Source organism: Notothenia rossii (assembly GCF_949606895.1).
Source record: "Notothenia rossii genome assembly, chromosome: 7".
NCBI classification, from domain to species: Eukaryota; Metazoa; Chordata; class Actinopteri; order Perciformes; family Nototheniidae; genus Notothenia; species Notothenia rossii.
Window position 1 is genome coordinate 47,904,117 of NC_136905.1, and position 27,909 is coordinate 47,932,025.

Sequence of the window (27,909 nt, forward strand, 5' to 3'; positions counted from 1 at the left end):
CCTCCAAACTGTGGGATTGACTCTGCTCCTGGGAGCACATATATATGCTTGTCTGCAAAGAGGGACATGCCTGGTCCCGCCCAGGTGTTCTTCTACGGCTAGTGTCCAGCCAGCTGCGGTATCATCAACTTTGACCCGCCATCGGAGGGCCTCCTCCCCCGGGTCCAGCTTCCGGTGCTTGGCGGTCGGTTCATCCAAACTACGGGTAATCCTGGAGCGGACATAAACAAATAATGATATTTTACAGGACATGATGGATATGTGTTTTTTCCAGGCTTTTTGGAAATAAACCAAATGTGATTTTGCAGTGCATGATATAGCTCATTTTACCCATGTGATGTTGTGCAGTACATTACTGAGCTCATTTAACGATATGGTCTACCAGGTGAAGTGGGATGCTGCCATTTCCCAACTGGTCTCCGGAGGAATATAAGGAGAGTTGACAGGGGACTCTGCCCAGTGCTCATGAACCAAATGAGGGGTGTGTTAGAGGGGAAAGGCTCTGGCTGTTTCTGCAGCCTCTGCATCTACCTTCTCTCCCCACCCCGATACCAGCGCGTGCCTGCTGTAAAAGGCAGGTGCACGGGCTCTCACTTCCACTAACTCTGAGCCTGGCTCCCGAGCAGCACGTTCTCCCCGGCAGTCCGCCAGCAGATGAAAAACACCCACCTCTCCGCCTCTTCCGAGGGACGAGGGAACCGCGCGGGGGGGTCTGCTGGAGGCTCCTGCCGGGTGCTCCGTACTGCGTTTCACCGGGACCTGGCTCGAAAAACTCGGAACTCTGACTCCAGTGCGGTGTGGCGGTCTCGCCCTGGCCGTCCACCGTGCGCCTCCGGGTACCTGACTCCCCTGCCTCCTCCGGGGGCAGGTGCGAGGGGTTCAATGCCTCCTCCCCCCGCTGCGGCGAAAGCCGGAGCGGGACGGAGCGCCCGGAGGTACTGTTACCCCCACGTTTTGTACCCAAAACTGTCTTGTGAGTTCGTGGCAGAACCATGAAACAAAAAACAATCAATGTATCGGACCCATCGCCAGTCGCGTTGGTGCGGAGGTGGGACCATTTTAACCAGGTGGTAACCCAAGTCCTCCCCTTGGTCCGTGTTCCCTGCATTGAAGCATCGGACCCATGGTTGCAATCAGCAGTTGGCTAACGCATATAAACGGAGAAACAGAAAACCATTTAAATAGAATTCATTGTGTGTGTTTTTGGAAGGATGTTGACCGAATGCCCGGTGTGCAGCCTCCGCTATCTGGCTTTGAATAAGCACCTTAAGCACAAACATGCAGTGCGGAACCTGGATGAAAGAGGCATCATTCTTAAAATGGCCAGTGGTAGAATAAATGTTCGGACCAAACCCTGTCCCATCACAGGGTGTTCGTATGCTGGGAGGAAACTACACCGTCATGTAACTCGTGACCACCCTGAGTTCTCCCGAGATGAGGCACATCAGGTCATGGCAAGGCTGAAGCATAGTGTGGCCCTGCAGTTGCTCCATGACCTCCGAGAGACTAATCCCATCATTGGAATGGCTACATCATTGGATATAGACAATGAGGAGGAATACCCGGTGCACCCTCCACCCTTCTCCCCACATACCGAGTGTGACGAAGAGGACTGCATGCAGGTGAGGCTGGACAATGTGGCATTGAGGGCTCAGAAGGATGCCCTCATTGATGAGGTGAAGACCCTGCGCTCCAGGCTAAAACAGGGTCTAAAACCCAGGAAGCAGAATGCCACTGCTGCTCTGCTTGAGGAAGACGAAGAATGTATACGATTTAAGGGCGTAGCAATCCCAAGTACCCCCGACATGAACTCAGTAGCCTCCGGCAGCAATACCCCTCTCAAGACCCCGGTGAAGACTGTCATGCGGTCCATAGAAGCCTCTGCGAGTGAGACCCCCCTCAAGTCTGTGATGCGGTCCCCAGAAGCCTCCGGAAGCAAGACCCCGGTGAAGACTGTCATGCGGTCCGACAAAGCCTCCGGTAGTGAGACCCCGGTGAAGACTGTCATGCGGTCCCCAGAAGCCTCCGGAAGCAAGACCCCGGTGAAGACTGTCATGCGGTCCGACAAAGCCTCCTGTAGAGAGACCCCTCTCAAGTCTGTGATGCGGTCCCCAGAAGCCTCCGGAAGCAAGACCCCAGTGAAGACTGTCATGTGGTCCCCAGAAGCCTCCGGTAGTGAGACCCCAGTGAAGACTGTCATGCGGTCCATAGAAGCCTCTGCGAGTGAGATCCCTCTCAAGTCTGTGATGCGGTCCCCAGAAGCCTCCGGAAGCAAGACCCCGATGCAGACTGTCATGCGGTCCGTAGAAGCCTCCTGTAGTGAGACCCCTGTATGCCAGAAGACCCATGCGTCTGTCTCCAATAAGCTGAAAGCTAATCTGGCTAAGGACTGGCCCTCTTCCCAAAATCAATGGTGCACTGGGAAGGGACTGCGGAATACCATGCGTGAAATCACGTTGCCTAAAAGCATGGAGACGTACATTCAGACATACAGAGGTCATTGTGAGGGTCTTGCACCGACAGTAAAACGGAAAGAGAATTGTATGTCCAATGTCAGCCGGATAAAGAACTTCATAGTATTCATGGCCCATGGTTTTGACCGGCTGTCAGACTGGCTGTTTCTAAAAGACACAAAGAGGGTCCGTGGCTGGAGCAAGTATATTTCAGAGTCGGGCCGGACAGTCACAACATCGCTGTTGTTCCTGAAGACTGTGAACCATTTCCTGAGGTACTTGTCTGCATCAAAGCTCCGGGGGTGCAGGCTCACCCAGTCTGATATGACCAACATCATCAGAGAGGTGAAAGCCAACATTAACGATTTGAAAAAGTCTGTCACTCTCCACCAGTTTAAGGTGAAGAGGGACAAGCTGGATCGTCTGCCGAGCCAGGCGGAGCTTCTCGCCGCCATGGCGGCCGCTGAGAAGCGCATCCCGGATCTCCTTGACCTGATGGCTAGCAATCCGACCTCAATCACCCAGTACCTGCTATATGGCTATCTAACCCTCCATTGGAGCCTCCTGTATGGCCACCGTCCGGGTGTGTATGCAAACATGACCAACACGGAGGTCTTTGAGGCGGACAGAAGGGGCACTGCTGAGGGCTACATCATCCACGTGCAGGATCACAAGACTGCCAAGACATTTGGTGAAGCACAGCTGGTGCTTACAATAAAGGAGTTTAGCTGGGTCATGCGGTGGATGGGGATAAAAGAGGGCTTGTCGGGTCCTCAGAATGAATTCTTCCTTTTCACATCGGGGAAGCAGGCTTCCAAGAACCTGAACGCTCACTTGAAGAGGGCTTGGGCTGATGCTGGGCTAGAAACAGCCGTCACCTTCACCATCTTGCGCACTGCCCTGGCTGACAATATCAAGCATCACCAAGATCCAGAAAGCAGGTCGATTCTGGCTAGGTTTATGTGCCACGACGTAAGCACTGCAGACCGGTTCTACGCGAATACGCCTGGAATAAAGGAGGCATTGAAGATCCGCTCCATGTTCAGGGCGGCGGCAGCAGCTGCAGCAGCATCATCATCAGAAGGAGGTCTACCACCGTCAGCTACCTCCGAAGAGGATTCAGGGGCGGAGAGCAGCGATACCTCTTCTTCAGGACCGATTGGTACTCCTGATGAGGGGAAAGGGGCCGTGGACTCAACCTTTTTTCCCCGGTGCACTGTACAAGTTAGACGGTTAATATGGCCCCCAGGCCCCTGTTAATCATGTTGTTATTATGTTTATTTTGTATACTGTTTTTGTAAAAGTGGTGTGATAATTAAATAAAAAATAAAAAAAAAACATTAGTATAACCTTGAAGGTTCCCAGGGGCAAATACAGTGCCTGTCATTTTGCAGGATATAATTTAACATGTAACCTCTCCTGGAAATGGACATACTCTGTGCATTTCCAGGAGAGGTTCCATGTTAAATTATATCCTGCAATATCCTCCAAAGAAGGGGTGGTAGTGTCATGAATAAGGCCGAATATGTATGCCGATGTGCGGACGGTAAAGCACCGCAAAATCCACCCCTTTAGGGTAACCAGGGGCATGAAGTTCTGTAGGGTGTGAACATCTGGGTTTAGTCCGAGTGAGGAGTGCTCGAGCGTGGGAGGATGTGTAATGCAGAGGAGGGTAACAAAAGGTGTGTGCAGGAGCAGGGAGAAAAGAGAAAATAAAAAGACTCAAAGTGTTCCACCTTCCAGCAGCAGCAGCAGCGGGCCCGCTCTGTCCGTGGTGCTGAACACCTGCCTGTCTATGTGGAGTACAAAAACAAACAAAGACAAACACCTTTAAGGTCACCAGGGGCGTGAGGTTCTGGTTCTGGCGGTGTGCATGGATGGGTTTAGTCCGAGTGAGGAGTGCTCGAGCGTGGGAGGATGTGTAAGGCAGAGGAGGGGAACAAAAAAAAACGAATACAAATAAGTTAAAGTGTGAACCTCCAGCAGGGCAGGAGCTGCTGCTGCTGCTGCTGCTGCTGCTGCTGCTGCTGCTGCTGCTGCTGCTGCTGCTGCTGCTGCTGCTGTGAAGGAGGACGAATATTGATGCTTGTGTTCGGACGGTAAAGCACCGCAAAATCCACCCCCCCTTAAAGGTGACCAGGGGCATGAGATTCTGCAGGGTGTGAACATCTGGGTTTAGTCCGTGGGGGAGTGCTTAAGTCCGGGGGCCCGGGGTCTCACGGTGCACGAGGTTATGGAAGTGCCACTGTTGCCGGAGGTCCTTAGTCCGTCCTTTGGGGCTCTGTCAGGGGCTACAGAGAGGTGGTTTTCCCGGTCCCTCTCCTGGAGGTATGAAATAACCTGAGCTCCATGTGAGGGAGCCGTGCTGGAGCTGCTTAGTCCGTCCTTTGGTGGTCTGTGAGGGGCTAATGAGAGGTGTTTTCCCCGGTCTATTTGATGGAAGTCTGACACGAGCAGAGTGTGCATGCTTTGAAACTAATCCACCCACACTTAGCATGCTATTTTAGGGTATAAATCGTACCTTGTCACCATGCACTGTGCTCCCTGGGACGACGCGCCCTCCTGTGGGGACACATGAGAACTGCACTCAAATCACTTTGTGCTTTTTAAACAGTTTAACATATTTTTTTCCACATTTAAAAAACGCTTTCTGCCCTGGAAATCATTTCTAATCATTATTACCGTTATGGAGGGGCTGCAGGAACACTTTCCCCGCCTTGCAAACATTTATTCCTGGTTCAAATAATCAATTTGTTCCGCCTGCTTTGCGTCAGCACCTCTGCGGCTGTCGGATTAACACAGATGAATGCACTTTTAACACTCACGCAGCCAGAATTCCTGCTCTTTTCCTGGGTTACAAAGTGAGGTGACGCAGCCTGTCCTCTGAGTCTCCCCGCCTCTCATAGACTTATTTCTGGGTAAAAAAAGCCATGTGCTCCGCCCCCTGGATCTCTGCATGTGTGTGTGTGCCTGTGAGTCTGTGGCTACTGTCCACATGCCCGCATTAGGAGGCACTATTTTCGGATACATTTTCTCATTTTCACCACTTTTCATGTTTTTATTATGTATATTGTTATATTATTATTATTATTATTATTGTATATATGTATACTGTGTATACTGTTTTTGTAAAAATCATGTGATTATTAAATAAATAATAAAACATGAATATAACCTTGAAGTTTCCCAGGGGCAAATACAGTGCCAGGTGTCAGACTATTTAAACAATGTTTACCCAGGATTCCGACACCTTCCCTGGCTTGTAAAATGCGGTGATGCGCCCTGGAGGTATCAGACTATTTTAAACAACTTTTCCCCGCCTTTCAAACACTTGTTCCTGGCTTATAGCCTGTCATTTTGCAGGATATAATTTAACATGGAACCTCTCCCAGGGGCAAATACAGTGCCAGGTGTCAGACTATTTAAACAATGTTTACCCAGGATTCCGACACCTTCCCTGGCTTGTAAAATGCGGTGATGCGCCCTGGAGGTATCAGACTATTTTAAACAACTTTTCCCCGCCTTTCAAACACTTGTTCCTGGCTTATAGCCTGTCATTTTGCAGGATATAATTTAACATGGAACCTCTCCCAGGGGCAAATACAGTGCCAGGTGTCAGACTATTTAAACAATGTTTACCCAGGATTCCGACACCTTCCCTGGCTTGTAAAATGCGGTGATGCGCCCTGGAGGTATCAGACTATTTTAAACAACTTTTCCCCGCCTTTCAAACACTTGTTCCTGGCTTATAGCCTGTCATTTTGCAGGATATAATTTAACATGGAACCTCTCCCAGGGGCAAATACAGTGCCAGGTGTCAGACTATTTAAACAATGTTTACCCAGGATTCCGACACCTTCCCTGGCTTGTAAAATGCGGTGATGCGCCCTGGAGGTATCAGACTATTTTAAACAACTTTTCCCCGCCTTTCAAACACTTGTTCCTGGCTTATAGCCTGTCATTTTGCAGGATATAATTTAACATGGAACCTCTCCCAGGGGCAAATACAGTGCCAGGTGTCAGACTATTTAAACAATGTTTACCCAGGATTCCGACACCTTCCCTGGCTTGTAAAATGCGGTGATGCGCCCTGGAGGTATCAGACTATTTTAAACAACTTTTCCCCGCCTTTCAAACACTTGTTCCTGGCTTATAGCCTGTCATTTTGCAGGATATAATTTAACATGGAACCTCTCCTGGAAATGGACATACTCTGCGCATTTCCAGGAGAGGTTCCATGTTAAATTATATCCTGCAAAATGACAGGCAACAACTCTCTTCCAGACGTTTAAAAACACTTTTCCGACTATTTTAAACAACTTTTCCCCGCCTTTCAAACACTTGTTCCTGGCTTATAGCCTGTCATTTTGCAGGATATAATTTAACATGGAACCTCTCCTGGAAATGGACATACTCTGCGCATTTCCAGGAGAGGTTCCATGTTAAATTATATCCTGCAAAATGACAGGCAACAACTCTCTTCCAGACGTTTAAAAACACTTTTCCGACTATTTTAAACAACTTTTCCCCGCCTTTCAAACACTTGTTCCTGGCTTATAGCCTGTCATTTTGCAGGATATAATTTAACATGGAACCTCTCCCAGGGGCAAATACAGTGCCAGGTGTCAGACTATTTAAACAATGTTTACCCAGGGTTCCGACACCTTCCCTGGCTTGTAAAATGCGGTGATGCGCCCTGGAGGTATCAGACTATTTTAAACAACTTTTCCCCGCCTTTCAAACACTTGTTCCTGGCTTATAGCCTGTCATTTTGCAGGATATAATTTAACATGGAACCTCTCCTGGAAATGGACATACTCTGCGCATTTCCAGGAGAGGTTCCATGTTAAATTATATCCTGCAAAATGACAGGCAACAACTCTCTTCCAGACGTTTAAAAACACTTTTCCGACTATTTTAAACAACTTTTCCCCGCCTTTCAAACACTTGTTCCTGGCTTATAGCCTGTCATTTTGCAGGATATAATTTAACATGGAACCTCTCCTGGAAATGGACATACTCTGCGCATTTCCAGGAGAGGTTCCATGTTAAATTATATCCTGCAAAATGACAGGCAACAACTCTCTTCCAGACGTTTAAAAACACTTTTCCGACTATTTTAAACAACTTTTCCCCGCCTTTCAAACACTTGTTCCTGGCTTATAGCCTGTCATTTTGCAGGATATAATTTAACATGGAACCTCTCCCAGGGGCAAATACAGTGCCAGGTGTCAGACTATTTAAACAATGTTTACCCAGGATTCCGACACCTTCCCTGGCTTGTAAAATGCGGTGATGCGCCCTGGAGGTATCAGACTATTTTAAACAACTTTTCCCCGCCTTTCAAACACTTGTTCCTGGCTTATAGCCTGTCATTTTGCAGGATATAATTTAACATGGAACCTCTCCTGGAAATGGACATACTCTGCGCATTTCCAGGAGAGGTTCCATGTTAAATTATATCCTGCAAAATGACAGGCTACAACTCTCTTCCAGACGTTTAAAAACACTTTTCCGACTATTTTAAACAACTTTTCCCCGCCTTTCAAACACTTGTTCCTGGCTTATAGCCTGTCATTTTGCAGGATATAATTTAACATGGAACCTCTCCTGGAAATGGACATACTCTGCGCATTTCCAGGAGAGGTTCCATGTTAAATTATATCCTGCAAAATGACAGGCTACAACTCTCTTCCAGACGTTTAAAAACACTTTTCCGACTATTTTAAACAACTTTTCCCCGCCTTTCAAACACTTGTTCCTGGCTTATAGCCTGTCATTTTGCAGGATATAATTTAACATGGAACCTCTCCTGGAAATGGACATACTCTGCGCATTTCCAGGAGAGGTTCCATGTTAAATTATATCCTGCAAAATGACAGGCAACAACTCTCTTCCAGACGTTTAAAAACACTTTTCCGACTATTTTAAACAACTTTTCCCCGCCTTTCAAACACTTGTTCCTGGCTTATAGCCTGTCATTTTGCAGGATATAATTTAACATGGAACCTCTCCTGGAAATGGACATACTCTGCGCATTTCCAGGAGAGGTTCCATGTTAAATTATATCCTGCAAAATGACAGGCAACAACTCTCTTCCAGACGTTTAAAAACACTTTTCCGACTATTTTAAACAACTTTTCCCCGCCTTTCAAACACTTGTTCCTGGCTTATAGCCTGTCATTTTGCAGGATATAATTTAACATGGAACCTCTCCCAGGGGCAAATACAGTGCCAGGTGTCAGACTATTTAAACAATGTTTACCCAGGATTCCGACACCTTCCCTGGCTTGTAAAATGCGGTGATGCGCCCTGGAGGTATCAGACTATTTTAAACAACTTTTCCCCGCCTTTCAAACACTTGTTCCTGGCTTATAGCCTGTCATTTTGCAGGATATAATTTAACATGGAACCTCTCCTGGAAATGGACATACTCTGCGCATTTCCAGGAGAGGTTCCATGTTAAATTATATCCTGCAAAATGACAGGCAACAACTCTCTTCCAGACGTTTAAAAACACTTTTCCGACTATTTTAAACAACTTTTCCCCGCCTTTCAAACACTTGTTCCTGGCTTATAGCCTGTCATTTTGCAGGATATAATTTAACATGGAACCTCTCCTGGAAATGGACATACTCTGCGCATTTCCAGGAGAGGTTCCATGTTAAATTATATCCTGCAAAATGACAGGCTACAACTCTCTTCCAGACGTTTAAAAACACTTTCCCCGACCATTTAAACATTATTTATGGCTTGTAAAGTGCGGTGATGAGCCCTGACAGTATCAGACTATTTAAAGGGTTACCAGGAGCATGAGAATATCCTCCACAGAAGGGGTGGTGGTGCCGTGAATAAGGCCGAATATGGATACCGATGTGCGGACGGTAAAGCACCGCAAAATCCACCCCCTTTAGGTTAACCAGGGGCATGAGGTTCTGTAGGGTGTGAACATCTGGGTTTAGTCCGTGGGGGAGTGCTTAAGTCCGGGAGTCCGGGGACTCACGGTGTGCAAGGTTATGGAGGTGCCCATGTCAGGGACACATGCTGGAGGTCTGTGGTCCGTCCTTTGGGGGTCTTGGAGGGGCCACAGAGAGGAGATTTCCCCGGTCTCTGTCCTGGATGAGTGAAATCAACAGAGTCTCCATGTCAGGGACACATGCTGGAGGTCTCTCTCCCGAGAGTGGACGTCCATTGCCTGTAAATTGGTCTAACATTAGGTCTGTCACTTTGGCTAACCGCACCACTGTCTGTCGTCTCCCGCAAGTGGACATCCATTGTCACTTTGGCTAACCGCACCACTGTCTGTCGTCTCCCGCAAGTGGACATCCATTGCCCCTAAATAGGGTCAGGAGGTGTTCAGTGCAGCAGTGCAGGGAGTCAGTGTGCAGGGAGACACCCCCTCGGTCTGGGTAGCAACAGTCCCCATAGAGACACTAGACTTAGTGAGAGATGCGAGTGCACACCCTCGATCCAAGTCCCTGACACCAGAACAGATACAAGACAGTCAGGAGAGAGATCCTGTCATAGGCCAAGGTCTGCATTATAAGAGGGACAATCAGCACCCGTCCAGGAGAGCTCTGAAAGCAGAACCGGCGGACGTCAGAGTATTAATGAGACAGTGGGCAAAGTTGAATGTCAATGAGGAGGGAATTCCCTTTTGGAAAGTAGGAGATAAACAACAGCTTATCCTCCCAAAAGAGCATCGTCAAACAGTATTCCATGAGCTTCATAGAGAAATGAGACACCTCGGGGTCGAGAGAACTTTGAACCTGATCCAAGATTGATTCTATTGGGCTCGTAAGTACTCTGACATAGAACAGTTTGTCACCCAAGAGTGTGAGTGTCTCAAGGCAAAGCGACCTCACAAAGCAACCAGGGCTCCCATGACAACCATTGTCACAACACGCCCCGGTGAGCTAGTATGCATTGACTTTTTACACTTAGAGACATGCAAACAGGGGTTTGACTACATTCTCATTGTGATCGATCATTTCACTGGTTTCGCACAAGCCTACGCCACGAAAAACAAATCTGCTAAAACTGTTGTTGACAAGCTATTCAATGAGTTTGCACTCCGGGTCGGATTTCCAGAGAGAATTCCCCACAACATGGGGAGAGAGTTTGACAACCAGTTGAGGGACCAACTACAGAAGAGCTGTGACGTGCGGGGGTCCCACACAACATGTTACCACCCCCAAGGCAACGGGAAGTGTGAACGGTTCAATAGAACTATCTTATCAATGCTCCGCGCCTTCACAAGTGAACAGAAGGCTGATTGGAAGAGCTCATTGGCAAAACTGGTGCACGCGTACAACTGCACCCGCAGTGGGGTCACAGGGTTCTCTCCCTACTACTTGCTCTACGGAAGGTCACCTCGTTTGCCAGTAGACCTGCTTTTCAACCTACAGCCCAGAGAGGCAAAAGAGACTTACACTGAATATGTACAGAACTGGCAAAACCGAATGCGACAAGCCTATGAGATCGCATCCAAAACAGCGGCCCGGGAAGCTCTACGGGGCAAGAAAGGCTATGACAAAAGAGCACATGGAGCCGGCCTGCAACCTGGTGGACGGGTGCTCGTGCGTAACCTGTCAGAGAGGAGCGGCCTTGGTAAACTGCGGTCCTACTGGGAAACTAAAGTGCATGTGGTGGTGAAGAGAAGGAGCAGTGACAGGCGGTGTATGAAGTAGCACCAGAGGGAGGAGGTAAGAGTCGCGTATTGCACAGGAACCTCCTACTCACATGTGACAGTCTGCCCTTGGGGAAACCGGAACCCGCCCCTGCAAAACAAGAGGAAAATACAGACACAGACAAGAACAAGACAACACCAAACCGGCGAACCAGAGGAAGATTCAGACAGCGAAAGCAGTGATGAAGTTGAGCTGGTGTGCCGTTTCCCTTACGACCAAGAACTAAGTCAGAGAGCTGCAGAGTTTAATCCAGCTGCAGATTTGAATCCAGAGGCAGAGCCATTTGCACCAGCTCTGGAAGATGCAACGATTGCAGAGGAGACAGAGACTGACAACAGAGGCATCACAGCTGATGGAGATGGTGAAAATGGAACGGCAGAGCCTGGGGAAAGTCTACAAGAGTCATCAGAGGAAGATGATCCTGACCCTCCGCCAGCGACCAGCTACCCGCAGCGACACAGGCACCGCCCCCGAAAGCTGACCTTCAACGCTTTGGGTTAGCCGACGTGGGAGGAAGCGGGGGCCGAGAGTCTGCACGTCGTGAGTATGTCACCAGCCTGCAACCCACCGCTCATGTGGCGACCGTGGGCATCACTAAACGTTGAGGTAATGGGTTGAACTCACATTACACGAACATTACCCTTGTTCGGAGAAAATGGACTCTGAAAAGTAGAATGGTGAAATTATATGGACTGTGAAGAAGAGACAATTCTGGAAAAACACATTGCACTGATACTGTACAAAAGAAGAGACTGGTAACAGACTAAAAGAACCGAGGCCGATATGAGGTCCTTTACATTTGAGAGTTGATCTGATTGGGATCCAGAGTACAGTAACTGATGTTTAGTGGTATAGATCTAAATGGGTCAGATACTTGGATAAATGGGTACTAATTGAATTGAATGTCAAGTACCACTTTAAAATAAGTAATACCATATTTTCAGTGTGGAAATTCAATGTGTGAAAAGGTACACTTTGGGTATCTGAAATGTCCGGAGACATTTATTATTGGGGGAGAGAGTGTGGCATACAGAGCCATGAGTGGGTTGATATACCTACAGTATTAGTAATTACATGGTTAACATGATTTGCATTTATTACAGCTCATGTTCAGAGTGTGATGAGAATTGTCTGTGTGTTTTCTGAGAAGGAATGGTTGGTTTATTGTTTGATAAATGTAGTGTTATCGAGCAGTATGTAGTGTCTGTATGTAGTGTGCATCCAGACCCGGTGAGGACACTATCGATACTGACTCAGCAATCACTGTAAGTTATATTCTTGTTTAAATAGACTTCTCTGTTTCATTTATTCTACTCTGTATAATTGTTCTGTAGTTATTGTAGCTAAAACGGCAATTTCTGAGAGATTTTAAATCTCAGATCTGCTCAACTCAACCTGTAACACAGGTCTCAGTGGGTCACGTGCCTTAACCCTGCATTACAATAGGCAGGAACACTCTGCTGATTGCGTGAAGTGCAAAACAGCGTGAGTTAGTAAAAACCCTCAGCTGAAAAACATTTAAATAGCGCATTTAAAATCAGAATAACTCAGTGTGCATCCAGACCCGGTGGGGACACTATCGATACTGACTCAGCAATCACTGTAAGTTATATTCTTGTTTAAATAGACTTCTCCGTTTCATTTATTCTACTCTTTATAATTGTTCTGTAGTTATTGTAGCTAAATCGGCGATTTCGGAGAGATTTTAAATCTCAGATCTGCTCAACTCAACCTGTAACACAGGTCTCAGTGGGTCACGCGCCTTAACCCTGCATTACAATAGGCAGGAACACTCTGCTGATTGAATGAAGTGCAAAACAGCGTGAGTTAGTAAAAACCCTCAGCTGAAAAACATTTAAATAGCGCATTTAAAAGCAGAATAACTCAGTGTGCATCCAGACCCGGTGAGGACACTATCGATACTGACTCAGCAATCACTGTAAGTTATATTCTTGTTTAAATAGACTTCTCTGTTTCATTTCTTCTACTCTGTATAATTGTTCTGTAGTTATTGTAGCTAAAACGGCGATTTCTGAGAGATTTTAAATCTCAGATCTGCTCAACTCAACCTGTAACACAGGTCTCAGTGGGTCACGCGCCTTAACCCTGCATTACAATAGGCAGGAACACTCTGCTGTCGCCCATCAGCAGAAAATAGTTAACTAATTAGAGGGGCGTGCCCCCACAGCTGTGAGAACTCAGCAATCAGATGTCCATCTTAGGTGGCTCTTTCCTGGAGCGTCAGCTTCAGCTTCAGCCAGACGAAGACTGACAAAGACATTGGAGTCCTGTGGGAGTAAGACTGACAAATACATTGGAGTCCTGTGGGATTAAGACTGACAAAGACATTGGAGTCCTGTGGGAGTAAGACTGACAAATACATTGGAGTCCTGTGGGATTAAGACTGACAAATACATTGGAGTCCTGTTGGAGTCACGAGGGAGGCAAAGAGGAGGCAAATCCTACTTTGATTGAGCTAAGTATCGCTGGAGTTTTCTTTTGTTTTATTCAATTCTCTTTGGTTCTCTAGCCCCTCATGCTATAATCATGTGTATTTTCTCCATTCCTGTTCATGTGTCCTCTCGCAATTATCACTGGCCCCGTGTATCTCCTAATCGATTTAACCGGCCTGCTCTTGTCTATCCCACATGCTCCACTGAGATCCAACATCTCGTTTCAGGGGGCCTGTGGAACTGCCAGTCAGCTGTTCCTAAGGCTGACTTCATCTCTGGCTACGCTTCACTGCAGTCTCTGGATTTCCTTGCTCTCACGGAGACCTGGATTACTCCATCCAACACATCCACCCCAGCAGCTCTCTCCACAGCATATTCCTTCTCCCACACACCCAGACCCTCTGGCAGAGGAGGTGGCACTGGTCTCCTGCTCTCTCCCAAATGGAGCTTTTCCCTCTTCAAGCTACCTAACTTCACTCCTTCCACCTTTGAATTCCATGCCGTCACAGTAACCCATCCTATACAATTAACCATTGTTGTTCTCTACCGTCCACCAGGCGCCTTGGGGGACTTCTTGGAGGAGTTAGATAATCTCCTCTCACACATCCCTGAAACTGGCCCTCCCGCTGTACTTCTCGGAGACTTCAACCTCCAGACAGGGAAGATAGACAAACTAACATCTCTGTTAACCCACTTTGCTTTCTCACTGTCTCCATCCCCACCAACTCATAACGCTGGCAATGTCCTTGATCTCATATTCTCAAGGAACTGCACTACTTCTAACCTCTCTGTAAACCCGCTTCACACATCCGATCACTTCTTCATTTCATTCTCTCTAACCCTTTCCAAACATAACAACCTAATCTCTTCTAATTATGCACCTGTCCGCCGTAACCTCCGTTCCCTCTCCCCATCTACCTTTGCCTCATCGGTGCTCTCAGCCCTCCCTTCCTCTGATTCGTTCCAACTCCTGCCTCCAAACTCGGCTGCAGAAACTCTCCTCTCTACTCTCTCATCCTCTTTGGACTCTCTCTGTCCTCTCACATCTCGGCCGGCTCGTCAGTCCCCTCCGGCTCCCTGGCTAAATGACGCACTGTGTGCTAATAGAACCATCCTTCGGGCAGCAGAGCGGAAATGGTGGAAATCCAAACACCATGACGACCTCCTAACCTATCAGGCTCTCCTCTCCTCTTTCTCTGCTTCCATCTCTCAGGCAAAAAGCACTTTCTTTCAAGATAAGATCCAATCTTCCTATTCCAATCCCCAAAAACTATTTTCTATCTTCTCCACCCTCTTGGACTCCCCCAAAGCCCCTCCCCCCTCCTCCCTTCTGTCAAGCGACTTTGTTAACCACTTTGAAAAAAAGGTTGATGATATTCGCTCTTCTTTTTCTGACTCACCTTTACTCACAGGTGGGTCACCAGACCCACCTTTCACCCACACACTGACCTCCTTCTCCCCTCTCTCTCCAATTGAGGTTCTTACCCTCATTACCTCTGCCCGTCCTACCACCTGTCCTCTGGACCCTATCCCCTCAAACCTCCTTCAGACTATCGCTCCTGATATTCTACCGTTTCTCACCCATTTCATCAACACTTCTCTAACTTCTGATCACTTTCCAAACAGTCTCAAGGAGGAAAGAATAAACCCTCTCCTAAAGAAACCCACTCTCAACCCGTCTGATGTTATAAACTACAGGCCTGTCTCTCTCCTCCCGTTCCTGTCTAAAACACTTGAACGCGCTGTCTTTAAACAACTCTCCTGTTATCTCCATCAGAACAACCTTCTGGATCCGCACCAGTCTGGTTTCAAGGCAGGTCACTCAACAGAAACTGCTCTCCTTGCTGTCTCTGACGAACTGCACACTGCTAAAGCAGCCTCCATCTCCTCTGTCATCATCCTTCTGGACCTGTCTGCTGCATTCGACACGGTGAACCATCAGATCCTCCTTCGCACTCTCCAAGAACTTGGAGTTTCAGGCACTGCACTTTCCCTCCTCACCTCATACCTCAAAGACCGCACCTACAGGGTTACTTGGAGAGGGTCAGAGTCCGACCCTTGTCAATTAACTACAGGGGTCCCTCAGGGCTCTGTTCTTGGTCCCCTCCTCTTCTCCTTGTACACAAACTCGCTCGGGTCTGTCATTAGCCCGCATGGTTTTTCATACCACTGCTCTGCTGATGACACCCAACTAATTCTGTCCTTTCCCCGCTCAGAGACCCAGGTCGTCGCACGTATCTCTGCTTGCCTAGCAGACATCTCTCGGTGGATGTCTGCTCATCACCTCAAGCTCAACCTTTGACAAGACTGAACTGCTTTTCCTTCCGGGAAAAGATTATCCCACTCTTGACCTAACAATCAACATCGGCACCTCTGTTGTTTCCCCGACTCAGACTGCAAGGAATCTGGGTGTGGTCCTAGATAACAAACTGTCCTTCACTGCAAACATTGCTGCAACAACCCGCTGCTGCAGATACACGCTTTACAACATCAGGAGGATACGTCCCCAGCTGACCCAGACATCAGCGCAGGTTCTGGTCCAGGCCCTCGTCATCTCACGCCTAGACTACTGCAACTCCCTCCTGGCTGGTCTACCTGCATGTGCCATCCGACCTCTGCAGCTCATCCAGAATGCAGCGGCTCGTCTGGTCTTCAACCTTCCTAAATTCTCCCACACCACACCACTCCTCCGCTCCCTTCACTGGCTTCCAGTAACTGCTAGAATCCACTTCAAGACACTGGTAGTTGCGTACCATACTGCGAATGGATCTGGCCCTTCCTACATCCAGGATATGGTTAAACCGTACACCCCAGCACGTGCACTCCGCTATGCATCAGCCAAACAGCTCGCTGCACCCGCACTGCGAGGGGGACCCAAGTTCCCGTCAGCAAAAACACGTGGGTTTGCTATCCTGGCTCCAAAATGGTGGAATGAGCTCCCCATTGAAATCAGGACAGCAGAAAGCTTACACATCTTCCGGCGCAAACTGAAAACTCATCACTTTAGACTCCACTTCGAGCGATTGAATTACTAACAAAGCACTTATATGCTAATGTCGGGCTGGCTTTCTAAAGCCAGTTGAGTAGCACTTGAAATGTTTGGCTCTATGAAACCTGATGTACTTATATGATTCCGTTTTCTTCAAGGTTGTATCTTCCTGGTCGAATGCACTTATTGTAAGTCGCTTTGGATAAAAGCGTCAGCTAAATGCAATGTAATGTAATGTAATGTCTAACTCCGACCAGCAGAGGGCGAGTTCTCTATACTGTGTTCGGGGACAAAGAGAAGTCTCGCGTGAATACGTGCAGAGAACGTAAACACACACTTGAGTGAAGTCACGGTGTGTGTGTGTGTGTGTGTGTGGCGAACTGTGATAATAAGATACATATTTTTGCTCTTTGCAGAACAAAATAAAAGACTTTCAAATTAAATGTGTAGTGGAGGGCTACTTCACTCTGTACCACGCTACACCACCACCTTTTTTAGGACGGTCGGTACGATATACACTATAACCATTTAACTAGGACAGCTCTGAAGGCCAAGGGTCAGAGAGAGAGAGTCACAGTCTCCGGCTGCAGAGGGCACCCCGAGCCACGGGCAAGGAAGCACAAGGTCGTTCGAGATGAGAGGATTCTAATCTTCAACTTTCTGAGGAGAGGGGATGCTTCTTCATCTTTCGGGGAAGGTGTTACTGCAGCCCCCCCTCCCTAGTCACTGCTGTTAGGGTCTCAGACTCACAGGCGCACACACATGCAGCATGCAGCAGCCAGAGCGGAGCGGGCTGCGAGACCCCACAGAAAGCACACCCAGAGAAAGGCTGCTTCGTCTCACTTTATTACCCAGGAAAGGAGCTGGAATCGTGGGTACACAAGTGTTAAAAGTGCATTAAAGTGTTTTAATTCAACAGGACGGAAGTCTGTTCATTTCGTTAACATTCGACTCACGAAATGGACGAGGAGGTAAAAACAGCAGAGTCACTGCTGTGAGGGTCTCAGACTCATGCAGAGATCCAGGATGATGCACATGGCTTTTCTACCCAGCAATAAGTGCTTGCAAGGCGTGGAAAGTGTTCCTGCAGCCCCTCCATAACGGTAATAATGATCTGAAATCATTTCCAGGGCAGAAAGCGTTTTTTAAAAGTGAAAAAAAACTAGTGATTTGAGTGCAGTTCTTATGTGTCCCCACAGGAGGGCGCATCATCCAAGGGAGCACAGTGCATTAACAGTAAAAAATACACCAAAAAAAGGCAAATCAATGGATTTAAAGTGCAGGGAAGCTCCGCACCCCACACAGGTACATTCCTAAATCCCCACAACAGTGACAACAGTGACTTAAACTAGTTTCTGCGGGGAAAAGAGTGTTACAAATCGGATTAAACTCTGCTAAAAGTGTGGTAAAAGTCTGATTGTTTCAGAGACCCGTAGTAATGATACGATGAACCATTTACAGACCACCAGCATCTCTCCCTCACTGGGGCAAACAGGTATTTTTTCACCTCCAAGACACAGACCGGGAAAACCACCTCTCTGTGGCGGCTCAGAGACCACCAAAGGATGGACTAATGACCTCCAGCATGTGCCCCTGACATGGCACTCTGATTATTTCACTCACCCAGGACAGACACCGGGAAAACCACCTCTCTGTAGCCCCTCACAGAGCCCCAAAGGACGGACTAATGACCTCCAGCATGTGCCCCTGACATGGCACTCTGATTATTTCACTCATCCAGGACAGACACCGGGGAAACCACCTCTCTGTAGCCCCTCACAGAGCCCCAAAGGACGGACTAATGACCTCCAGCATGTGCCCCTGACATGGCACTCTGATTATTTCACTCATCCAGGACAGACACCGGGAAAACCAGCTCTCTGTAGCCCCTCACAGAGCCCCAAAGGACGGACTAATGACCTCCAGCATGTGCCCCTGACATGGGCACCTCCATAACCTTGCACACCGTGAGTCCCCGGGCCCCCGGACTTAAGCACTCCCTCACGGACTAAACACAGATGATCACAGCCTACAGAACTTCATGCCCCTGGGGACCTTAAAGGGGGGTGGATTTTGCGGTTCTTTTCCGTCCGCCCTTAAGCAGCCTACAGCTGACACGTGTCTACCAGACATTCAGACACTTTTAGGTGCCCCTGGGAACCATACAGTTTGCTAAAATAGAGTTGTTGCAGCCTGCTGCTCTTCGGCTGCGCTCTGTGTTGAATTAAAACAGTATAATGCAATTTTAAAACTCATGTACACAGGATTTGAGCTCCTTTCCTGGGTAATAAAGTGAGATGAAGCAGCCTGTCCTCTGGGTGCGCCTCGCAGCCCGCTGCTCTCTGCCTCTATTCACACCACTTTTCCCCAGGTTTCAGAGCCATATTGCTGGGTAGAAAAGCCACGTGCATCACCCTGGATCTCTGCCTGTGAGTCTGAGACATCTATGCTGGTGCCCCTGGGAACAATACAGTGGGCTAAAATAGAGTTTTTACCAAGAGCCTCCGCTATGATAGTCCGGTGCTGACTTTGTGGGTGTGTCGGTGCATTTTGAAAATAATAAATAGTATTTAATTATAACAATATATTTATTTTCAATTGCACAAGAACATGTATACATATATGCACATTTACAGTGAGTCTTTAGCGAATTCGCTTCTGGAGAGTCTTCGATAAGCAAGTAGACTCTAAGGGATTGTCACTGTCGTTGTCAGCAGAATCGAGGAGAGTCTCATTCGGTTCTTTCTCCCGTTTATTCGCCCGCTCCAGCAGCCCAGCCCGGAACTATGCATCAGCTTCTTCCTCCGAGGGATCAGTGGTGGTATCTTGGTAAACCAGTGTTAATTCATCTTCACTGCTGCTGAACTCGGGACAATGGGCTGGAACTCGCCCTGCTCGAACGGACGATGTCTTTCGCTTTGCCTTTCGCTCTGGCTCTGGGGCAGCGGAGGGACCAGCTGCTTCAGGCTCCATCCCGGCCTCGGCTTGTGCATCCATTGTCGCCTATGCAAACGACTGCTGAAACATGTATCTGATGCCCAAGGCCTCCTTAACACCGGGGTTGCTGGCGTAGTACCGGTTAGCAGTCCTTAAGTCGTGGCACATAAACCGTGACAGCACCTCACGATTGGATGGGTCCTGGTACCTCTTCACCTGGAAAGATACGGATAATTAGTAAAACTGGAATTGGTAACAGTTAAATGTGCAGTCATTACCAAACTCACAGTGTCTGCCAGGGCAGTGTGGAGCAAGGTGTGGGAAATGGAACCCTGAAGCCCTACATCAGTCCATGCAAGGTTGAGAAACGTGTGGAGGTTCTTTGAGGGGCCGTCCCCCGCCGTGTAGAGGAAGTAGCGATTCTGTTGCCCAACCAACTTCTTTTTGATTTGCATCCATCGCTGGACCCAGCCAAATTCCTCCGAAGTACAGTGCAGCTGCGCTTCTCCATAGGTTTTGGCGGTCTTGTGTGCCTTGACATGGATGACATAACTGTGCTTGTTGCCCCTGTCTTCTGCATCATTCACCTCTGAATTAGTCATGTTTGTGTGGACTCCTGCACGGTGACCATAGAGCAGGGACCAATGGAGTGAGAAATAGCCGTATAAGAGGTAGCGGGCTTCTACAGAGGGGGAACGCTCCATTCGATCCAATAGTTCCGGGATGCGCTTGACAGAGGCAGAAAGACACTTTTTAAGATCACCATAGCCAGGCAGGTTTTCCAGCTTACGCCTCTTCACATGGAACTGATGCACTGTCACATCCCTGTGCAGACGGTCCAGGCAAGTTTGCAACTCCCGCTTTATGGTCTTCATGTCAGACACACTGAGCCTTTTTGTTTTCACATGCGAGTCCATCAAGTACCGGATAAACTGCATTATATTTTTTATATAAAAGGCAACAGTCGTGACGGCAAGGTTGGAGTTTTCTCTCAGGTCATGTGGCCAGGCACGGATCTTTGAAGTGTCCTTCAGGAACAGCCAGTCCGACAGACGGGGAGAGTCTCGCCCCATAAATAGCAGAAAGTTCTTGACCCGGCTCACCTTAGACCGCACATTTTCGGACTACTTTGTGTCTGGATTGACCCCTGCGTTGTAGTACCGGTACTCTGTCATTACCGCCTCCATGCTGGGTGGAAGTGTGATGTACCGCATTGTATTCGCACGCCCACTACCAGAGGGTCTGGAAGGTGCGGGTGACGCTTTCCCAGCCACAGGGACCACTGCCCTTCTAGCGTGCCAAGCTTCGGTGTTCCTGAGCAATACAGGGGTACGGAACGATGGCAATGTCCTGCTGGTGGAGGACGATTGAGCACTGACAATGGCTGCAGCATTTAAAATGCTACTGTGTAGGCGGGTGACCCTGACCGTCGGCTGTGTCACTGGAGTCGTGATGCCGGAGATAGTTGGGATGGTGGGTTGCTTTTGACCCATAAGGAGCTCCGTGACTTAAATTGCTATCTCCGGCTCATCCACGTCAGTCATGGCCCGATCATCAGAGTCCTCACAGTCCTCACATTCCCAATGCAGCTCATCACGATGTCTGGTTCCCACACCACCACAACCCTCATCACGGCCCGTCTTAGAGCCATGCTCATGCAATGTATTTTTCTGCTTGTATTTGCACTTCACCCCCGAAGACCTCTGCATGGTTGCTCGCCGCCGAGACAAGTCTACTTGGTTCACACTGGGGGGGGGGCAGAAATCTGTCTCCTTAATCCTTCGCCCCTAGACTCCTCAACGCCAACGTATTTCGATTGAGGCCTGCCGCGTTCAACCAAGGGGGGTTATCTGCTGGAGGAAGCTGGCCTTGCTGGCTGCTGGATCGTAATGCTTTCAGCCGGTGGAGTCGCTGACGAGCTACGGAGGTCCCTCTTGGCACTATTGAGGGCCTCTTTTTGAGCCTTCAGTGCAACGTTTTCCGGCCTTAACAGTCTGTGTGTTGTTCCCTCATCGGAGTCGAGGTTAATTTCCCCGGAAAATGAGTCTGGGTGTTCATCATAAGTACCATATTCCACATCAAGTGTCGTTGTCATGTGTACTGGGGGGTCGATCTGCCGGAGCTCCCTCAGCATTTTAAGCCCCACCATGAGTTTCATTTCTCGCAGTACCAAGTCTGCTTCTTGTTGGCTGAGCTCCGGGTGCTCAGTTTCAAGATTCCGGTCCAGCCTTGTGCCATGGTATGTACAACCAACAACAGAGCAGGGTTCCAGGCGAATGTTTATTCTTCCATTGGCCATGCGTAGGAGAATGCTGAGTTCAGTTTTGTTGCGGACTAGGTGCCGGAACACCAAGTGTCTTGGGAGAGAGCGGTATTTCAGGTGACACAGCGGGCATTCGGTCATCATCTTGGACTGCATCTTGGACCGCATCTTTTAAGTCATATTAGCCGAACCTTTGGAGACACAAGCAGATTAAAATCGATTGAAAGGTACGCTATTTCGGAAGATGGGAGGCTCCATCTGCGTTCAACATTGCTGGGTAAATCATATTTACCCGGAGAAGGGGGGCTCCGACTCCAATATCAACACTGAGCTATAGAGTGCCCCGAAGTACCCGGCCGACACTCATATACGAGCCATCAATTCATGTTACTCACCCAGCAAATGAGTCACAAACTGACCCGTAACCGGGCGTCAGTAGGGAGAACCGGGGGCTGGGGAAGAAGATTGAGTTGAGGAGAGTTGATCGATACCGGGGGTAAAGCAAAGAAAGGGTCCGAAAATAGTGACTTGTAACTCGGGTAGAGAGTATGTCATCTATCGGTTCCATCCTCGAGACAACATGGTAACGTGGGCACAACAGTACCTCCGGGCGCTCCATCCCGCTCCGGCCTTCGCAGCAGCGGGGGGAGGAGGCATTGAACCCCTCGCACCTGCCCCCGGAGGAGAAGAGAGAAGCGGAGGCTGCAGAAACAGCCAGAGCCCTCCCCTCAGACCCACCCCTCATTTGGATGTTTACAGAAGAGCACTGGATAGAGTCCCATGGTCTGTCAATCATTTCCGTGTCCGGGCTAGGTGAGGTTTCCTGTGTTGAGTCAAATTAAGCCCCAGGCTCCACTCCTGGTGGTGCGTTTCCTTCAATTCCTTTAAGTTTCAGTTTGCTTTCATCTTCAGCTTCCGCAGGACCAATTGCTCATATCAGAGCTTAAGGCTGGACAAGCTGTAGAGAAACACCCGGGCTGGATCAGGCCGTTACCCCTTTGAGACAAGCATATGTGGTTACGCAGGATCAAATAGGTAGCCTGTGATGAAGTAGGGTTGACCCTATATCATGTGAAGCCACCGAAAACTGGTCCCTGGGGGGACTGGTGCCCGGAGCAAGGCCAATTGCTGAATGCCGCAGCCGACGAAGGCCACTATGCAACAGTGGAGGGTTCGAGAAACAACAGTGTTTGCCGGGCTCACCGCGGCGGAGTTGGGGAGGTTCCAGCCCGGAACCTCCACCCCGCTGCGGGACCCGTGGTGGGACCCCTGAGTCAGACGGCTCGTCTTGGTCATGCTTCATATCGGTCGGCCCGTGAGGGAAGAGACATGCAGGGTTGCCCCCAAGCAGCACACCCTCCCACAAAGTCACCCACAAATTTCACTTTTATAGCCCAAACATATATAATACAAATACATTTAAATAGTAAAAGGTACAATTGAGCTCCGAATGACCCGGAATTTGATTTGTATAACCCCATGATAGTGAATAAAAATTATCTTCATGGAAAAAAGTGTTAAAACGCCTGATTAAAGCATATGCAGGACCCCAGTGAGCTCCAGACTATGTGCATTGTGTTAAGGAACCATATTAATGATAAAATAAATCATTTAAACCCAGGAAAGGAGCTGGAATCGTGGGTAGATTAGTTGCAAAGCTCGGGGGGGGACTGTTTTAATTCAGTTTTCAATTAAAATGGGTCATTTAGAATGTGTAGAGGGTGTGAGAGCTCAGCACAGCAGCAGCAGCCGGGGAGAAGCGGGCTGGAAACTGTAGTAACTGTAGCAATAAGGGCTTGGACCCCGGGTTAAACTGTTCGTGCAGCCCCCCCCTCCGTAGTCACTGCTGTGAGGGTCTCAGACTCACAGGCACACACATGCAGGGATCCAGGGTGATGCACATGGCTTTTCTACCCAGCAATAAGTCTCCGAAAGGCGGGGAAAAGCGGTGAGAGTAGAGGGGGTGAGAGCGCAGCACAGCAGCAGCAGCAGCAGCAGCAGCAGCCGGGGAGGAGCGGGCTGCGAGACCCCACAGAAAGCGCACACCCAGACGAGAGGACAGGCTGCTTCATCTCACACTATTACCCAGGAAAGGAGCTGGAATTGTGGGTACATTGAGTGTTAAAAGTGCATTTAACTGTTTTCATTCAACAGGACGGAAGTCTGTCCATTTCGTTAACATTCGACTCACGAAATATGGCCATTTCGTTAACATTTGACTCATGAAATGGACAAGACAGCTGAGTCACTGCTGTTAGGGTCTCAGACTCACAGGCACACACATGCAGAGATCCAGGGTGATGCACGTGGCTTTTCTACCCAGCAATAAGTGCTTGGACCCTGGGGAAACTGTTCATGCAGTAACCCCTTCCGTAGTAACTGCTGTGAGGGTCTCAGACTCACAGGCACACACATGCAGAGATCCAGGGTGATGCACATGGCTTTTCTACCCAGCAATAAGTCTCTGAAAGGCGGGGAAGGTGTTACTGCAGCTCCACCTATTGTAAATTGAACGTATTTCAGCGTGTCCAAATGAATACTCTTTTTGTCACTTTGGGTACAGTAAACTTTTAGGCAATTGGAGTAGTATGTCCATTGAGACGCATTCTGCCATTTGGTCGTCAGTTGCAATGTTAATTATGTCCATTTGACGGCATTTTCGCTTACATAGACAACTGTAGTTTCCATAGTTTCCCCACAGCAGCAGAAGCACATTTATGACGTTGGATAGTGAAAGTGCAGTCAGATTCTCTAAAGTACCGCAGTCTCTTCTCCTTTTGAATTCTCCTATCCACTATCCCTTAACCCCGTGACATTTCACACAGAGGTCAAGGAATAGACGATAGGGTTAGACGTTAGGAGATGATTTTTGGATTATCCGACCGCAACCCCAGTATGCCTGTTCCTCATTTCGATAAAATGTTCCTTCAAGGCATTTGTGAGCAGGGCCACCGACGTGTCTCTTTTGATGGCAAAGTTTATCAGCTGAAGAAATGCCCTTTTGGTCCACTAGGGACATGAATGACATTCTCCATTTAATGAAGAGGAGTGGGTCTCCACTAAAGACTGTGGGCATTGGCATTGGGAGTCTGTTTATGGCTATACCGTCTTGTATTGCTTGGGCCAGACAGGACACATCAGTACTGGGCGTTGGTGCCGTAATGTGAGGGTTTTGACAATTTACAGAAGGGCTGAAAGGGATCTGTCTCATGTTCTGCTGTGTAGACTGTCTATCAGTTTCCTGTCTGATTTTTCTGTCGTAGATCTCCAGACTGGCACGAGCAGCCTCCATTTCCTCGATCTCAGTGCTGCATTTGTGCTGCATTTGATACTATCGACCATGATATCCTATTTCAAAGACTAGAGCACTTAGTTGGCATACAGGGAACTGCTTTAGGCTGGTTTAGGTCCTATTTTTCTGAACGGTCTCAGTTTGTACGTGTCAACTATGAATCTTCCACGCAAACCAAAGTTAGCCATGGAGTGCCACAGGGCTCAGTGCTCGGACCTATTTTGTTCACATTATATATGCTTGCTTCCGTTATTATAAGGAATCATTCTGTACATTTTCATTGTTATGCGGATGATACTCAACTATATTTATCAATCAAGCCTGATGAAATTATTCATCTAAATAATATTCAAGACTGCCTCAAGGACATAAAAACGTGGATGACCTTACACGTTTTGATGTTAAACACGACCAAAACTGAAGTTATTGTACTTGGCCCGAAGAATCTACGAAACAAATTATCTAAAGATATACTAACTATGGATGGCATTAATTTGGCCTCCAGTGAGACTGTAAGGAATCTTGGTGTTATATTTGATCAGGATTTATCCTTTAACGCCCACCTAAAATCAATTTCAATGACCGCCTACTTCCATCTACGTAACATTGCAAAACTCAGGCATATCTTGCCTCAAAACGATGCAGAGAAACTAGTCCATGCATTTGTTACTTCAAGGCTAGATTATTTTAACTCTTTATTATCAGGGCGTACCAAGAAGTCAGTCAAGTCGCTTCAGCTGATTCAAAAATGCTGCAGCTCGTGTACTAACCAGAGTTAGGAAAAGGGACCACATTACTCCTGTTCTGGCTGCCTTACATTGGCTCCCTATAGAACACAGGATATCATTTAAAATGATTCTTCTCGCCTACAAAACCCTTAATGGGCAGGCGTCATCTTACCTTAAATAACTCATTATACCCTACTGTCCTACTCGGGTATTGCGTTCCAAGAATGCAGGGTTGTTGTTTGTTCTTAAGAGGCTTCTCAATTCTTAAATTTCCCCTCCTCGACTCCCCTCCTCAAGACTTAGTCCCGCCCACAGGAGATGCGAGCGGAGGACCGAGGAGGGGAACCGAGGAGAGAGGAGGGGAAGAAGCAGACCTTTAAAGAAATGAATACTCCTCTCCTCTGAGCGGTCATATTAAAGCAACGTCCGTTCATTATTACGTGGCAACAGCTGCATCAGCTGTCAAGTGTTTTGTCATAGCGCTGTATTTTATAATCTCTTTTAGATCAGCTGAACATTGTTCCCTCACATGTTTACTTTTAATTCAATTTGCAACAAGGCATAGTATGTCAAGAATGTATGAATATGTATAATGTAACACCTGCCTTGACATGCCTTCACAATTCTCCGGATGTAATAAGCCTATCCTTTCTTGTATTTCCGTTTGTAGCTTAATTATCTGTTCCTTTATCTCATCCATTTTGAGTTTAGCCGTATTCTTTACCTTCTTAGTTGACCATCACGCTAGATAATGCAACTCGCTGATCTTTGTGCCGTGCCGTTCCTTCAATCCATAGGCACTGATGTAGCTTGTAGCTTGTAGCTGGTGAAGGTGAAGCTCTTACTGTTGCATATCCCCCCGAAATATGGTCGTAAACTCTTGACTGATGATTTAGATGTTTGTTGAAACTCCAGGGTCAACGTAAGAGCTTGTGCCTCTTCGGGGGGTGCTAACATTTAATCCAATCCAACTTTATTTATATAGCACTTTAAAACCTCCAGACCAAAGTGCTGAGAGAGAGAGAGATACATAAAATATAAAATCATACAGCTCAGCTCACAAAACATAAAATAAATACATTTAAAATAAAACATGCAAACACAAAACTAACCTGTGTCGTTCCACAGGTTATGGGCGGCAGCAGAGAAAGCACGGTCCCCTCTGCGCTTAGACTTAGTTTTTGGCACCCTCAGGAGCGACTGATCAGCTGACCTGAGAGTGCGAGTGAGCGTGTAGCTGTGTAACAGCTCAGAGAGGTAGGGCGGGGCCATTGAGGCCTTTAAAAGTAAATAAAAGAGTTCTAAAATGATTCCTTGAATGAACGGGCAGCCAGTGGATTGAAGATACAATGCGGGAAATGTATGGGCTCAGAACAGTCTCATAATACACACATGCACACAGAAGGATTCAAACTTGTATTTCATGACCGGCAAAAGGATTCACACTTGTGTTTTTCAATGCACACACAAATGTGTTCCCTTTCATATACATGTAAATAAAATCCAAATACAGAAAAAGGTTTTACATATGTATTTTTTATCCTCACATATTTGTTTTCCGTTTAAAACCTCTGAACCTGCAAACATAAACCGTTTTCTCTGCATGGATCGCTGTGCATTCGTGCGTGGGTTTTTTGAGACTCCCCTGACGCTCACCCGATTCGTACTTTTTTCTATCTATAGCCAATCAGATGTCTCCTGAATTCTAAGCCAATCACATGAGCGCGCCCCCACGAGGGTAGATTTCTTGCGTTCATGACGTAGCGCTTCATGTAGCCTACGCATTTTGCGCAATCCGGAGCTGAGAGGTCCATGGAGCCTGCCTGCAGGCGTTAATCTCAGGACACCTCCACTCTCAGTACATTGCCACTTTCCGAACAGGAAATGCACGCAAATACAAGCCTTTATATTATTAAGGTACAGCGCAACTTTCCGAACCATTGATGAATGCTTGTGTGTACACAAAAACGGCAGGCAAAACCGTTTTAAATGTGTGTTTCCTGTATGGCGAATACAGCTGCTTTATTTATGTCTGTATGAAGTTGCTGTGAGTGTGGAGGGAGCAGCTACAGGTTAGCTTAGCCTTAGCCTAATCGATCAGTGC

The 27,909-nt window shown here is 47.9% G+C and overlaps 2 protein-coding genes across 3 annotated transcripts in view; both read right to left on the reverse strand.

Moving 5' to 3' along the window:
* The window catches only part of LOC307045909 (uncharacterized protein), a 600,354-nt gene that overhangs the window by 364,418 nt on the left and 208,027 nt on the right, over positions 1-27,909 (reverse strand). The gene's annotated exons all lie outside the window — the stretch shown is intronic.
* On the reverse strand, positions 19,170-27,047 carry LOC307045906 (uncharacterized protein). The gene is made up of 4 exons (XM_079691934.1): positions 26,918-27,047; positions 26,530-26,816; positions 19,810-21,976; positions 19,170-19,738 (listed from the first exon to the last, which is right to left on the reverse strand). The coding sequence occupies exons 3-4, from the start codon at positions 20,593-20,595 to the stop codon at positions 19,589-19,591; spliced, it is 936 nt and encodes a 311-aa protein (XP_079548060.1). The 5' UTR covers positions 20,596-21,976; positions 26,530-26,816; positions 26,918-27,047; the 3' UTR covers positions 19,170-19,588.

Excerpts from the sequence above, each read along its gene's own strand:
- LOC307045906 (XM_079691934.1), bottom strand. The coding sequence starts at position 20,595 with ATGGGGCGAGACTCTCCCCGTCTGTCGGACTGGCTGTTCCTGAAGGAC. Across the intron at positions 19,739-19,809 it reads ACACTGCCCTGGCAGACACT|GTGAAGAGGTACCAGGACCC; the intron begins GTGAGTTTGGTA and ends GTATCTTTCCAG.